At 42.5% G+C, this 16,444-nt stretch overlaps 1 protein-coding gene across 2 annotated transcripts in view; it reads right to left on the reverse strand.

The window, feature by feature from the left end:
* Window positions 1-16,444, reverse strand: part of IL6ST (interleukin 6 cytokine family signal transducer) — a 50,806-nt gene that overhangs the window by 11,074 nt on the left and 23,288 nt on the right. For both annotated transcript variants that reach the window (XM_082258759.1, XM_082258758.1), the window contains 3 exons: window positions 12,569-12,757; window positions 11,732-11,833; window positions 2,484-2,630 (listed from right to left, as the gene is read on the reverse strand). In XM_082258759.1, coding sequence (XP_082114885.1) covers window positions 2,484-2,630; window positions 11,732-11,833; window positions 12,569-12,757 — 438 coding nt within the window. The remainder of the gene's footprint in view (window positions 1-2,483; window positions 2,631-11,731; window positions 11,834-12,568; window positions 12,758-16,444) is intronic.

Raw genomic sequence — 16,444 nt, forward strand, 5'->3', positions numbered from 1 at the left:
AAAAAAAAAAAAAGGACCGCAGCGGAGCTTTCACACGGAAAGCCCGTGTGAAAGAGCCCTTACTGGGAGACTTAATGCTGATAGGCGTTTGCGGGAGGAAAGATACAATGTAATCATTTTGTTTATAGTTACTGGGAGTTTTCCACAGCTGTTTTCTCTGCTCCCTCAGCTATGCAAAGAATCGAGCATATGTCAGGTTTAGATCGTCAGGGGGGGTGAATCGAGATAGCGATTTTCATACGATTAATCGTGCAGCTCTACTAAATACTATTAAAAGCGGTTGAACAAAGCATATCCTTCTATAGTGTGCACTTGGCTCTATCCAAAGTGACAAGTGTGATTCCTCTGCTATCTGAATGAGTTACTTCTAGGAGTATATGCCCAGCAATCCTGGGAGATGGGAGGAGGAGATATACTTCTTTCATGTCCACCCACACTGCATGAATGGAGTAGGAGTTGAATCGTAAAGGGTACTTGTGCTGAGGTTTTTGCATCTTTTCTTTTTTTTTTTAATTAATACAAACTGAAATAAATATTGGGGTGCTGCTGTCAGATTCACCACCCATACTCTAATGCGGTTTTATGCCAAGTTACAGTGCCTTGAAAAAGTATTCATACCCCTTGAAATTTTCTACATTTTGTCATGTTACAACCAAAAAAGTAAATGTATTTTATTGGGATTTTAAAAGGTGATAGACCAACACAAAGTGGCACAGAATTGTGAAGTGGAAGGAAAATGATAAATGGTTTTCAAATTTTTTTACAAATACATATCTTAAAAGTGTGGCGTGCATTTGTATTCAGGCCCTTTGAGTGAATACTTTGTAGAATCACCTTTCGCTGCAATTACAGCTGCAAGTCTTTTTGGGTATGTCTCTACCAGCTTTGCACATCTAGAGAGTGAACTTTTTGCAAAATAGCTCAAGCTCTGTCAGATTGGATGGAGAGCGTCTGAACAGCCATTTTCAAGTCTTGCCACAGATTGTCAATTGGATTTAGGTCTGGACTTTGATTGGGCCATTCTAACACATGAATATGCTTTGATGTAAACCATTCCATTGTACCTGCGGCTGTATGTTTAGGGTCATTGTCCTGCTCGAAGGTGAACCTCCGCCCCAGTCTCAAGTTTTTTTGCAGACTAACAGGTTTTCTTCGAAGATTGCCCTGTATTTGGCTTCATCCATCTTTCCATCAACTCTGACCAGCTTCCCTGTGCCTGCTGAAGAAAAGCAACCCCACAACATGATGCTGCCACCACCTTTTACAGTGGGTATGGCGTGTTCAGGGTGATCTGCAGTGTTAGTTTTCCGCCACACATAGCGTTTTGCTTTTAGGCCAAAAAGTTCAATTTCGGTCTCATCTGATCAGAGCACCTTCTTCTACATGTTTGCAGTTTACAAGAAGCCATGTGGGGGACACAGCACAGGACTTCTTCTGGCTTTCTTTCAACAATGGGCTTTCTTCGTGCCACTCTTCCATAAAGACCAGATTTGTGGAGTGAACAACTAATAGTTGTCCTGTGGCCAGATTCTCCTACCTTAACTGTGGATCTCTACAGCTACTCCAGTTACCATGGGCGTCTTGGCTGCTTCTCTGATTAATGCCCGGCCTGTAAGTTTAGGTGGACAGCCATGTCTTGGTAGGTTTGAAGTCGTGCCATACCCTTTGCATATTTGGATGGATTGAACAGTGCTTTGTGAGATGTTCAAAGCTTGGGATATTTTATCCCTGGCCTGTCTGGTGTGTTCCTTGGCCTTCATGATGTGTTTTTTCATTAAGGTTCTCTAACAAACCTCTGAGGACTTCACAGAACAGCTGTATTTATACTGAGATTAAATTACACACAGGTGGACTCTATTTACTAATTAGGTGACTTCTGAAGGCAAGTGGTTGCGCTCGATTTTAGTTAGGGGTATCAGAGTAAAAGGGGATGAATACAAATGCACACCACACTTTTAAGATATTTGTAAACAAATGTGAAAACCACTTACTATTTTCCTTCCACTTCACAATTATGTGCCACTTTGTGTTCGTCTATCACATAAAATATCAATAAAATACATTTACGCTTTTGGTTGCAACATGACGACAAAATGTGGAAAATTTCAAGGGGTATGAATACATGTTCAAGACACTGTGTATTTCTGCAGACTTTTTGATGGATTCAAAACCACCCCCAAAGTTGTGTTGACGAAGCTGTGCTGCAATAACATGATGCACACTGCTAAAAAAATGCAGCATGCTCAACTTAGTACGATGGGGTCAACTGCTATTATTGAAAATCAATGATCTTCAACTTATATGCATTGAGAAACACATCCCAACATATATGGTGTGAATAGGCCCTACAAAAGAGAAGGCCAGGACTTTTCAGGCTGCTCGTGTTATGTCTGACACACTGGACAGACAACATATTGTAAAACCTATACAGACATGATCTCAAAGAAAGGAATTAGGCAATCTATGGTTAGATATTTACTTACTTTTTACTGGCCCATTTTTAGCTTCATATTTCAGTGTGTAATTGGTGATGAAACCATTCTGTTTCTCTAAGGGAACTGGCTCCCAAACAATAACTGCTTTTGTCTTCTCCACTGACTTGTAACGAACCATAGGTCCTTCCTCAGGAACTGCAGAGACAAGCAAGATGATTTACAATTTTATCCACTTGAAGACCAGGCCTTTTCTGGCACTTTGTTCACAAGTTTAAATCTGTATTTTGTGCTAGAAAATGACCTAGAACCCCCAAACATATTTTTTTGGCAGAGACCCTAGAGAATAAAATGCAGATCGTTGCAATATTTAAGGTCACACGATATTTGCAAAGCGGTTTTTCAAACCCAATTTTTTTTTTTGAAAAATTACACTTTAATTTTAATGCAAAAAAAAAAAAAAATTATATATATATATTATATCCCAATTTTATTGGTACAATATAAAAGATATTAAGCCGAGTAAATAGATACTAAACACGTCACACTTTAAAACTGCGCACGCTCATGGAATGGCGGCAAACCATGATACTTGAAAACCTCCATAGGCAAAGCTTTAAAACTTTTTTCAGGTTACCGGTTTAAGAGTTACAGAGGAGGTCTAGTGATAGAATGATTGGTCTTGCACCAATGTGCACAGCGATACCTCTCATGTGTGGTGCGAACACTGTTTACATATGCGTGTGCGACCTATGTATGCGTTCGCTTCTGTGTGGGAGTACGGAGGGGTGGGTGCACTTTAAATATTTTTATGTAATTATTTTATTTTTTTTAACACTGTCCCTTTATTTTATTTTTTTTATCACTTTTTTTCCGATTACATGGAATGTAAACATCTCTTGTAATAGAAATAAGGGATGACCGTTCCTCTTTATGGAGAGATCTGGGTTCAATAAGACCCCAAATCTCTCCTCTACCTTTAAAAGCAAAAGAGTACGAAAAAAACAAAACAAAAAACATTTTTTGATCTTTTATTTTAATGGGGGGGGGGGGTTTACTTCTGCCCTAGACCAGAAGTTACATCATGATGGCCCTCCGGTCCCCATAAGACCATAGAGGCAATCAAGAGACGATCGATCTGGTCTCTGGTAACCTCTATGGCAGGTTGTGCGACCCGTCAGATTTTACTGGCGTGCCCGAGAAAAAAACGGTAACCCAGAGAAACGATGGCGAGCGGGCGACCCCTCCCGCTCTTTTGGAAAGCAATCCAGCGGCTAATTACCCGCCCGTACCGCTTCCAAGAGAAAGCTAGTCGCTGGCTGAAAAAAAAAAAAAAAAAAACACACTAGGGTTACGATTGACCGCTTCAGCCATAACCCCGGTAAACCACTTGCAAGCTGCAACATATACATATGCTGCAACACATATATATATATATATATATATATATATATATATATATATATATATATATATATATATATATATATATATATATATATATATATATTATATACATTATATACATATTGCGCTCGACAAGTGGTTATACAGCACCAATATGGGAATTCTAAAGCTACTTATCAAAGCGATTGTTAAAGTGGAACTTCTACTCCCGATCAACATTGACTATTTTTATTCCTCATGCTGCTAGCATTAGTAAATAGACAGGAAAGTACAGCATATTTACTTGTTTTACATTTCTTTAGTTACTTCCTGGTTTTATGCCTAGGGAAATGATGTAATACATCCCAGGAGTCTCCAGGAGAGGAGGGGGGGGGGGGGGTTCACAGCTCAGCACACTCTCCTGCACGCATACTTGAGCTAAGGACCGGAAGTAAATGCTACATAAATCATTTGCTAGGGGCTATTTTTCAAAGGGATATCTCACCAAAATAAAGCATAGAGACATGGATGGATAGGGGTTTTGCTTTGAATATTAAAAATTAATTAGTGTTTTTGGTTTGTGGTGCTCAGATTCAGTGAAGATCCCCTTTAAGGTAATTTTTTAATAAACATGTCATGGGGCGTGGCCTGAAGCTGCATGGAGTAAGACGCGCTTTGCAGGAGCTCCGTCGGAAACCTCATTAATCGAATTATCCTACTATCCTGAACCAGAGCTGGACCTTTGCGTACCTCTAAGACCTGTGCTCCCGGTTGTATGTCTCCCCCCTCGCAAAGCCGCCAAAACGGCTGCAAAGCTGGACAAATCCCGCCACAAAGACGAGGACTCCCTGACCGAAGATGGCGGTGTCTCCTCGGCTGACCCTGAGCCTCCTGCCGCTGATATTGCGAAAGCACTGGAGGCCATCTCCACCTGCCAGGCGACGCTGACCACCAAAATCGAGGAAGTCAAAGTGGATGACTCCCTCATTCGTAAGGACATACAGAAGCTGTGGGACTGGGTTTCGGAGGCCAAACACCGCTTGGGCCACGTGGAGGATGCGGTCCCTCCATTGCAGGCCTCCTCGGACCAGGCCGTGCGCCACATTGCCCAGCTTCAATTCAAGCAGGACGATCTGGAGAATCGTATGCGCCGAAACAACCTGCGCTTTATTGGCCTGCCTGAGGGTGCCGAGGGGGCTAATCCTGCCACTTTCCTGGAAGATCTGCTTATTAATGCCTATGGCCGGGAGTCCTTCTCACATTTCTTCGTAGTGGAGCGAGCTCATCGAGTGCCATCCAAGCCGCCGCCCCCGGGTGCCCCGGTGCGTGTATTCATCGCAAAGTTTCTCAACTATAGGGACCGGGATGCTATCCTTCGTTTGTCTCGTGACAAGGGCAACATACCACATCTCAATACCCATGTTCTCGCCTTCCCGGACTTCTCGGTGGTGGTTCAGCGCTGCTGCAGCCGATTCACCGAGATCGCGGGCATGCCATCTGAAGTACGCAATGCTGTTTCTGGCTCGTCGCCGTTTCGTTGGAGAGGACCGGATGCACTTTTTGAGGAGCCGGAGGCTGCCGAGGAGTGGTTGGACAGACTAAACCCTAACTGATCTGTGAGTACCTCACAATTTTGTGCTCCTCTCCATGGCAGCTTCTCCCTGTGTATTTGCTGTCCTTGTGCCCCTCTACACCAGGCGCTGGCTGTGGTGGGATGACTGCCCTGATCCGGGGCATACTGTTCCTCCCCACTTTTTTTCTTTCATGTTGGTTCCAGTTTACCACCGCTGCCCTTGTTCCTTTTCCTTCAGTTTTGGACATTGACTGTGCTATTGCTTACCTACGGCCCACCTCCAGGTCGCCACGGATTTCCCCTGAACTGTCTGCTCAGGTCCTGGATGTCTTGTCCCATGGGAATTGGGAAATGGTCATGTCCCTCAAGCTCCATCGTTCTTCAGAGGACGGTTGCCCCCAAAGTGCATCGCATCTGCAGTGTGCACCTATTCTGGGCTTTTTCATTAACCACTTGCCGACCGCCGCACGACTATTTACTGCTGCGGTCAGCCCCTCACAGGCAAAGCGACGTAGGGCTACATCGCTAGCCTGTGAGGCTCTAGGGAGCGAGCATGCGCCGCCCCCCCCCCCCGCGTGTGTCATCGCGATCGTCCGTTACACCGGAAGAAAGGCAGGCGGCTAATGTAAACAAAGCCGCCTGTCATTCTTCCCTGTGTAAGAATGGAGATCACACGGTTCTGCTATGTAGGACCGTTGATCTCTGTTCTACACATCAAGCCACATCCAATGACAGTAAGAAACACGCCCCTAGGGACACACTTAACCCCTCCCTCTCAAATAAAGTTAACCCCTTCACTGCCAGTGTCATTTTTATATAGCACTGATTACTGTAGTAATGTCACTGGTAACCCCAAAAGTGTCAAAAATTTCAGTCAAGGGTCCGATCTGTCCGCCACAATGTCGCAGCCCCGCAAAAAAAAAAAAAAAAAAAAAAAAAAAAAAAAAATCGCAGATCGCCGCCATTACTCATTAAAAAAACAACAAAAATGACAAAAATCTTTCCCTTAGTTAGTAAACGCAATAACTTTTGCGCAAACCAATCAAAATACGTTTTTTTTGCGATTTTTTTTACCAAACATATGTAGCATAAAACAAATTGGCCTAAAATGTAAAAAATTTTGATTTTTACATTTTTTTGGGGGGAATTTTTGCAAAATTGATGCTCTTTTTTTGTTTATAGCGCATGATCAAAAAAAAAAAAAATCGCACAGGTGATCAAATACCACCAAAAGAAAGTTCTGTTTGTGGGAAAAAAAGGACGTCAAATTCGTTTAGGTACAGCGTAGCACGACCGCACAATTGTCCGTTTAAAGTCACGCAGTGCCGAATCACAAAATAGGCCCTGGTCAGGAAGGGGGTAAAATCTTCCTGGGGCTTAAGTGGTTAAGTATGGTGCCTCAGTCTCCGATGAGTTTGTCTCCACCGGGCTTCCTCCTATTTTCCATCTACCACTATGGCCTCCTTGAAACTCTTAGTTTGGAATGTTTGTGGCATTGGGGATAAGTTAAAACGTACAGTCCTCTTTTTTTTTATTTGAAAGCTCAATCTGCGGACATAACTGCCCTAGTCGAAACACATGCCACTGGGTCCCTACTCCGAGCCCTCAAGAAACCCTGGGTGGGCTGGTCCTTCCACGCCACGTATACTAGTTACTCTCGTGGTGCCTCTGTGATGGTTGCTAAGTCACTCCTTTTAAGGTGCGCTTAGTGGATGCGGACCCCCAGGGAAAATTTGTATTTCTTCTTGCCACCCTCTCTGGTACCCCGGTCCTGTTATTGGCTTACTACTTGCCACCCCCTTACAATGCTAATGTCCTCAGTGCCGGGTTTGACTTCACGGCTAAACACCCATCTGTGCCGGCTATTTGGCTGGGGGATTTTAACATGATTGTCAACCCTGAGCTGGACAAACTATCCGGAGACCCCCTGGTACGGTCTTCGGATCGTGTGACTCAGTTTGGTCGCACTATGGCAGATGTCTCGCTTGTGGAGTCATGGCGACACTTGTACCCGCATAGGAAGGCTTACGCCTGTTTTTCTGCTTCACATGATTCTATGTCCCGCATAATTACATTTTTGTCTCTGCCCCTCTTACCCCAAAACTGCAGGCAGCGGGCTTTTGCCCACGGATCTGGTCTGACCATGCCCCCTATTGGATAGTTATGGAAGCTCTGTCCAGGCCTCCTACTTTTAACTGGCGTTTGAATCCCTTCTGGTTAACCGTAGTCCCGGGCTCTGATGTGCTGGCTGCGGAACGGGAGTCGTTTTTTACGATCAATGACGGTACCTCGGATGTCCTCACAGTGTGGGACACATTTAAATCTCATGGTCGCCTTCACCTCACTGCACATATCTCTAAGTTTAAACGACAGTCCCGGGCCTCCTACACCCAGGTGCCAGGTGAGCTGTCTTCTCTGGAGGACCGGTACGCCGAGGCTCCTTCTCCGGACTTCAGATGAGACTAGCTGAAAAGCTCAGTTATGTAAGGGCTAGGCATAAAATGTTTTTTGCCAGGCAGAGGATTTTTGAACACAGGGAGCAACCGGGCAGAATGTTGGCGTATCTAGCCCATCTGGATACTCGCCCGCCGGTTGTCTTCTTTGGCGGCTCCCGATGATACTCTTGTTACCAATGCGGAGACTATTGCCCACGTTTGTTGACTTTTTTCGTGATACTTACTCCTCCAGGGTTGCATATGACCCTTCCGAGCTGACTGCGTTGCTAGATGGCCTCTCTCTCCCCCAACTGTCGGGGGAGCCGGTGACCGCGCTAGAGGCCCCCATCACTGCCAACGAGATCCAGCTGGCCCTGACTAGTTTTGTCCACTGTAAGGCTCCTGGACTAGATGGCCTGCCGATTGAATTTTATACCCATTTTTCCCCTATTCTCATACCTAGATTGTTGGCCCTATACCAGGCAGTCTTTGAGGCGGCAGCTCTACCTGACTCCACGCATGAGGCCCTCATTGTATTAATACCCAAGCCGGGGAAGGACCTGCTTAGACCTGACTCTTTCAGACCCATATCCCTTTTTCAAACCGATGTAAATATTTTAGCAAAAATCCTAACCCTCCGCCTCAACAAAAGTAATTCTCTCCTTGATACATCCTGACGTGCTTCATGCCGACCAAGAACATGGCGTACAACACCAGACGTCTCTTTATGAACTTGCAGGCCTCTCATGATCAGATTAGTTCCAGGGTGGTGGTTATGCTTGATGCGGCCAAGGCCTTTGATTCTGTCGAGTGGCAATATCTGTAGCATTGTTGACGTAAATTTGGCTTTGGTCCCCCACTTTATTAAATGGCTGACCATCTTGTATAATGCCCCTCCAGCGCAGGTGCTGGCGAATGGTTGGACCTCTGCTGTCTTTCCCCTATCCAGGGGGACGCGACAGGGGTGCCCCATATCCCCTTTATTATACGCACTCGCGGTCAAGCCACTGGCAGAGGCACTCCATTCCAACCCCGGTATTGAGGGTTTGTACGTTGGCTCCCTGGTTGAAAAAGTTGGCCTCTACGCCAACGATATGCTTCTGTATCTCGCTGATGCCGGTCCTTCCCTAGCTACAGCACTTCAGGTTATTGGTTTTCTGGTTTGCGTATTAATTGGGACAAGTCCCAGATCCTTCCCCTAGACATCTTCCCCCCTACCATGGAACAGGCCTCCATGCCCCTACTTAGGGTCAGCACTATCAAATACCTGGGCATACACATATCAAGAATGTGCTCTGACTTCATCTCTTTGAATGTGGAACCCTTATTGCACTTTTTAAAGCCAAAACTCAAGTCAGGGCCAGGCTGCCCTTGGGTGTAATGGGCCGCATAGGGCTGGTTAAAATGATCCTCCTACCCAAGGAACTCTACGTCTTTTGGCACTGTCCTGTCTACTTACCCATGCGTTATTTTAAGGTTATTGAGTTCATATGGGGCACTGCCAGACGCAAACTCTCCTTGAAAGTGCTCAAGCTTCCTTCCTCCCTGCGTGGTTTGGCCGTTCCAGGCCTCCCTTTATATTACTTAGCTGCCCAATTGTCACATTTTTATCACATTGACAGACAGGATAACTTGAGGTACCGTCTGCTGGTTTGTGCTGACTCCATGTCCACAACCCCACACCCTTTCTGTGACTTGCTGAGGGGGCTGGTTGAATCGCCTAATCCCCCATGTCGTATGAGTCTTCTTTACCAATATAATTGGTATATTCCTTCCCACATGCTTTTCCGTTACCTTCAGTTGAGTCATGCCCTGCGAGCTCAGTTTCCTTTGGGGTGCCCTACCCTTGATGTGCTCATGTTGTTGACTGGTACAGACCACCAGGAAAAGATAGCGCTGGTTTATGAGCTGTTGATTACCCCCTGTGGCTACTAAGGTGGCCTATGCTTTAAAAGTTAGGTGGGAACCTTTGAGGGAGGTTGCAGACAAGGACTGGGGTGATATACTCGACAGTATTAAATATGTTTCCCCCAAACTGGCAGATAGGTTTACTCAACTTTGTATATTGCACCGAGCCCATCTTACTCCTGAACATATAGCTAAATTTTGCCCATCACGTGGCTCTCACTGCCCCAAATGTCTGTTATCTGTTGGCACCCTTGAGCACCTATTGTGGCATTGCCCTTGCATACATGGCTTTTGGGCTCAAGTGATCCAGTTCTTACATGACCAGATGGGAGCTCCTGTGTTGATGGATCTCGGACTCTGCCCACCTTGGGAGCATGGATTAAGGATATAAATATCACACTTCCATATAAAAAAACGTATCTATATTAATAGGGGTTGACAGGTGGCTGAACTCTCAACTCGTATATCTTCGTACCACTGTGCATGCCTACCACTTAAGTACGTGGACCTTGCTTCCCTGGGGGTACTCCATCCTTTCTTATGATGGCTAATATTTCATGCATGGCTATGTTACTGTTTTCGTTTCATATGCTTCATGTCACTAGTGTATTTGGATCTGTTCTTTAGCGCTGTATTCTGCTACTGTTTCTTTTTGTATGCCATCTGTGCCTGTTTTTGTACACCATAAACTTGTTTTGGATAAAAAAAAAAAAAAAACACACATGTCCTACATCAAGGAGATCCTGTCACCACACAAATTGCATTTGGAAAACCAAGGGTGTTTTTACTGGTGCAAATCTCAAGAGGCCCAACTGTTCAATTAGGAGTTCTCAGCTCCCTTTAGAAACACAACCAGGGCTGCAGTACCGGCACTATCTGACCTTGGAGGCTGTGTTGTGGATTCTGTGGCTGCTAGATAAAGTTCTATCCAGAACAAATGTATAATGTATGATTAGGTTACTGGAGATGTTGTGTCAGGCTGTTTGTTGGCGTCTGTATTTGACAATATGTTATCCATGTTATTAATAATGTATTAAGCCACTGTGTAAGCAGAATTTAGAATTGCATATTATCTGAGAACATTTTTTAAATTATTTATTTAATGAGCATACCAGAAAAAAAAAAAGTAAGATTCCAGATATCATGTGAAATACATATGGCTTCAGCCATAAGTAAACGTTCCCAATGATATAAGTCTAAGGTCAAAATATGTCTCACGGCAGGAAGGGATGTTAAGGACAAACTCTCTCAAGTCACAATTCGCACTCTTCAAAACCATAATGCTCAACTCTGTCACTCCCACATGGTTTATATAGGGACTTATATGAGAAAGTGGGATAAAGGTGATTGCGGCAATATTCACATAAGGTAGAGGAGGGAAAGGACTGAAACACAAAGAAGAAAAGTGGAAAAGGGAAAGAGGAACTATGAAGTGGGAGAACCAATGAGGGAAAAACCCCACATAATATCTAGGGGTGTTCGAATATAAACAGCATAGAAAGGTGGAAGCAGAAAACCTACAAGGACAATGCTATATAATTATGGGACATATAAATCCAAGAGACTTAAAAATCAGTTGTCTGTACATGGGAATGCTTTGACTCAAAACAATTATTCCCTTTTGATGATGTATATTATCTGACCATATGATATAGTGAAGCAAAAGTAAGCACACTGCACAGAATTAAAGCAAAGCTTAATTCTAGTACATCAGGTGAAGCCATCCATGCATATCACTTCTTTGCAATCCTGCGGCTGTGTATTAAGAATCTCTGGTTTCTATCCTAAATATAGAACATATGTGTTAAGCATGTTCGCTCTGATGAGTCTAAGAAATGAACTCACTCTTTTACAAGCAAATTACATATTACTGGGTCTTAGTAACATATGCTGTAATGGGCAAGTCACAAAACTCAAGATTAGCATTTAGTACTTCCATGTGAGACAGTTCATATGCAGAGTACTTTTACACTATTTTGCATCTAAAAATTACATACTTCCTTGCTGGAGATAGGCCGCCACATATCTTGGTCTTTCAGAGCCATTTTTATATAGTGGATAAACTTTGATCATATAGTAAACATGTGGCTTCAGGTCACCTGGAAAGGACAAAAGCAGAAATGACATTAAATATAAACCAGAGTGACCTGCAAAAAACATAGAATGAAAAAATAAGGGAAAGCTAGCAAGGATAATAAAAAAAACAAGGATCTGCAAATGAGGAAATCCACAAGTACTCCAATACACTGCTAACTTGGAAACCCCCACCATTAAGTTGTGTGTATATATTTATTTATTGAAGGTAATATATGCTATGTATGTGCAATTCACACCTCAACTCAGATCCATGGAGCAAAAATTATTTTAAAGGAAGGCTACCCATTATAGTGGTAGGTAAATAGGCCTGTGTAAGAAAAGGAACCAGGGTCAGTAAGCTTTACCTTGCAGTGTAGTACCCAAGGTACATTAAATCTCTGCAAGTTTTTCCTGGTCATCCTACATACACAGAAATTTCTGCATTTTCTGCATCAACTGGTTTTACACTGGAAATAGCATTCCGAAGTGCAGAGGAGAAAAACAGATTACACAGCCCTAAAGCTCCATAAAATCTAGTTAGAACAGCATTATAACTAAGGCAGACATTTGTTTTTGACATATACTCCAGGTACACATAAAACTGGTAAAGAGCAAAGAGCAGAAAATCTTAAGTTAACCATATATGGAAAGACGCCATCACATAATTAAAAAGGCACAATCTCATTTGAGGTATAAAAACAGAGAAAACTAATTTTCGGAGTTCTTTAGAAAAGAAGGGTTTATCCAAATATTCTTACCTCTCAAGAATGTCCCATTGACAGTGTTTGGTTCTCGCTGCCATTCCACATCACAACCCTGAGAATCTGGGTTTGCACACCATTCTATTACATAACCTAGAACACTTTTAGTGTTTAGTGCTGTCCACTCCACCCAAAGTTTTCCGTCTTTAGGAAACGCCTTTACGTCAATTTCAGAGGAAAGCATCACTTTATTTGAAAGAATAGGAAAAATATATCAAAGAAGATAATCACATAGTACAATCCAGCAGTTTATATCCAATTATAATCTAGTTATATTTAATAGCTGTTGGGTGAACATTCCTTTTCAAAGGAGTAGTAAACCTATGGCACAAGGAGAGAAAAACAGCAAGAGAAGACAGAGAAAGAGCAAAAAACAACTTATTGCTGCAATTTTGTGTATATGCCAACATTGCTCCAAAGGACTAGATACTTCCTTAAAGGTTAACTATACTTTTGTGGGGAAAAAAATAAAGCAAATAAAAAATAAAATTACCATACCATATACAGTTTGTACACAAGCAATATTGTAATTAAAAATTACATTTTATTTTCAATCTGCAGCCAATGAAATTTTCTGTAAAATCCAATGCAATATGGTAACCTAGAGGCATTCTGTACACAGATAATGTACAGAACTTCCCCAGAAATATTTTCTGATTGTGATTGGCTCACCGGTTTTCCTGCACTAAGATCAAATTTTAGGCATCGTCTGCAATGGGAATTATATTTTTGGTGAAATGCTCATTATAGGTTAATTACGTCTAAAGAAATGCTGCCACTGCACGTTAGATTAGACTGAACAGACACCCCCCCCCCCATTCAGGAATCAAGACTTCCAAAGACAGCCTAAAACAGTTTTTCCGTAACACAAAAAGGTAGGACAAGCTACAAAGTTTGTGAAAAATCCACGCACATTCATCACCCAGAGGGGAGTGGGTTTTTTTCTCAACGAAAATGGAGTTTCTCTGTAATCCCTTTCCACCCACCACAGACCGAGCCGTCTTTGACAGCATGGTCTTTTTATGCGTTCTTGGCACAAACACCAGCCACGTAGTGATGCATATATGCAAAGGGTGGGAGTTAAAGCCCGTTTATTTTTTGCCACCACATATGTGTTCGGTGGTTGTAAAGGATTTAAAATATGTACAGGCAGTCCACAGGTTACAAACATTCGACTTACAAACGACTTCTACTTACAAAACGGAGGGAGACAACAGGAAGTGAGAGAATCTACCCCTAGAAAAGGAACCTCACTTCCGGAAGAGTTATCATGGGAAAAAGGGGTCTGTATTGAAGCTTTATCACCAATCCTTGATTCCCTAATAACCCAAAATTTTCAAAACTAAATTATCATTAGGGACAGAAAGTGAGGTGAAATCTTCTGAACAGGGGCACAGACAACAAAACAAATGTTACAAATGTTATGCTATCCATAAAACTTAAAATGATTTTTCTGGTTGGAGCTACACTAAAAAAATGTACCTGTTCCGACTTACAAATTCAACTTAACAAACCTACAGACCCTATATTGTTTATAACCCGAGTACTGCCTGAATAGCCAAAACTTTTTTGATAGGATAAGAAGGGTTAAATAAATAAAATTAGTTTTTTTTTTTTTTTTAATGCCTGTGTACCTTTTAGGAAATTTCCCTTCACTGCCTCCACTCTAAATCACAATAGACAATCACAGTCTGCTTAACCACTTTACCACCGGAGGATTTTCCTGCTTTACGTCCAGGCCACTTTTTGCAACTTGGCACTGCACGAATTTAACTGACAATTGCGCGGTCATGCAACGCCGTACCCAAACGAAATTTACGTCCTTTTTTTAACCACAAACAGAGCTTTCTTTTGGTGGTATTTGATCACCTCTGCGCTTTTCATTTTTTGCGATATTAATGATAAAAAAAAGCGAAAATTTTGCAAAAAAATTGACCTTTTCTACTTTGACAGTTAAAAAATATGCAATATATTCAATTTTTGTCATATATTTATGCCAAACTGTATTTAGCTACATGTCTTTGACAAAAAAATTCTCAATGAGCGTATTTTTAACCGCTTTAAGACTGGAAGATTTTACCCCATTCCTGACCAGGCTATATTTTGCGATTCGGCACTGCGTTTCTTTAACGGACAATTGCGCGATCGTGCGACGCTGTACCCAAATTAATGTCCTTTTTTTCACCCACTAATAGAGCTTTCTTTTGGTGGTATTTGATCACCTGTGCGATTTTTAATTTTTGAAAAAAAGAGCGACAATTTTGAAAAAAAAAAAATCAATATTGTTTACATTCTGATATATAACATTCCCAAAAAAAAATGTAAAAATCAAAACTTAACATTTTAGGCCAATTAGTTTTCTGCTACATATTTTTGGTAAAAAAAAAAAATCACAATAAGCGTATTTTGATTGGTTTATTGCGTTTACTAACTACGGGAAAGATTTGTCATTTTTTTTTTTTTTTTTTTTACTAGTAATGGCGGCAATCTGCGATTTTTTTTTGCGGGACTGCGACATTGTGGATGTTGAGATCGGACCCCTGACTGATATTTTTGACACTTTTGGGAGTACCAGTGACATTACTACAATAATCAGTGCTATAAATATGCACTGTTACTGTAAAAATGACACTGGCAGGGAAGGGGTTAACTTTATTGGTGATCAAGGGGTTAAATGTATGCCTCATGCTTACTGACGTGTGTGGAGGGAGGGGACTGTGTGACACAGACACAAATCGCAGGTTCAGCTATGCTGAATCCTGTAATCTGTCCCTGCCTGTCACATAGGAGATCCGCCTGCTTTGTTTACACAAGCGGGCAAATTTCCTCACTCGATCCCCGACGATCGGGGAAGAGCGGCGGTGATCACCGCCTCTCCTCCCCTGTCCCGACTTCTGCTCTGTCTGAATACAGCGGGAGCGTGCTGCTGAGAGAGGGGAGAGTCTGGTGACGTAGTAGCAGCACAGTGACCAGTGGTAAAGAGGTTAAACTAATACACAAAAAATTAAATGTTGCCATGTTTTTATTGAACACACCATGTAAACATTCACAGTGCAGGTGGAAAAAGTATGTAAACCCTTGGATTTAATAACTGGTTGAACCTCCTTTGGCAGCAATAACTTCAACCAAACGTTTCCTGCAGATCAGACGTGCACAACGGTCAGGAGTAATTCTTGATCATTCCTCTTTACAGAACTGTTTCAGTTCAGCAATATTCTTGGGATGTCTGGTGTGAATCGCTTTCTTGCGGTCATGCCACAGCATCTCAATCGGGTTGAGGTCAGGACTGGGCCACTTTAGAATGCGTATTTTCTTCTGTTTAAGCCATTCTGTTGTTGATTTACTTCTATGCTTTGGGTCATTGTCCTGTTGCAACACCCATCTTCTGTTGAGCTTCAGCTGGTAGACAGATGGCATTAAGTTCTCCTGCAAAATGTCTTGATAAACTTGGGAATTAATTTTTCCTTCGATGATAGCAATCCGTCCAGGCCCTGACGCAGCAAAGCAGCCCCAAACCATGATGCCCCCACCACCATACTTCACAGTAGGGATGAGGTTTGGATGTTGGTGTGCTGTGCCTCTTTTTCGCCACATATAGTGTTGTGTGTTTCTTCCAAACAACTCAACTTTGGTTTCCTCTTCCACAGAATATTTTGCCAGTACTGCTGTGGAACATCCAGGTGCTCTTGTGCAAACTGTAAACGTGCAGCAATGTTTTGTTTGGACAGCAGTGGCTTCCTCTGTGGTATCCTCCCATGAAATCCATTCTTGTTTAGTGTTTTACGTATTGTAGATTCCCTAACAGGGATGTTAGCATTTGACAGTGACTTTTGTAAGTCTTTAGCTGACACTCTAGGACGCTTCTTCACCTCA

Source organism: Pelophylax lessonae (assembly GCF_965119305.1).
Source record: "Pelophylax lessonae genome assembly, chromosome: 1".
NCBI lineage: Eukaryota > Metazoa > Chordata > Amphibia > Anura > Ranidae > Pelophylax > Pelophylax lessonae.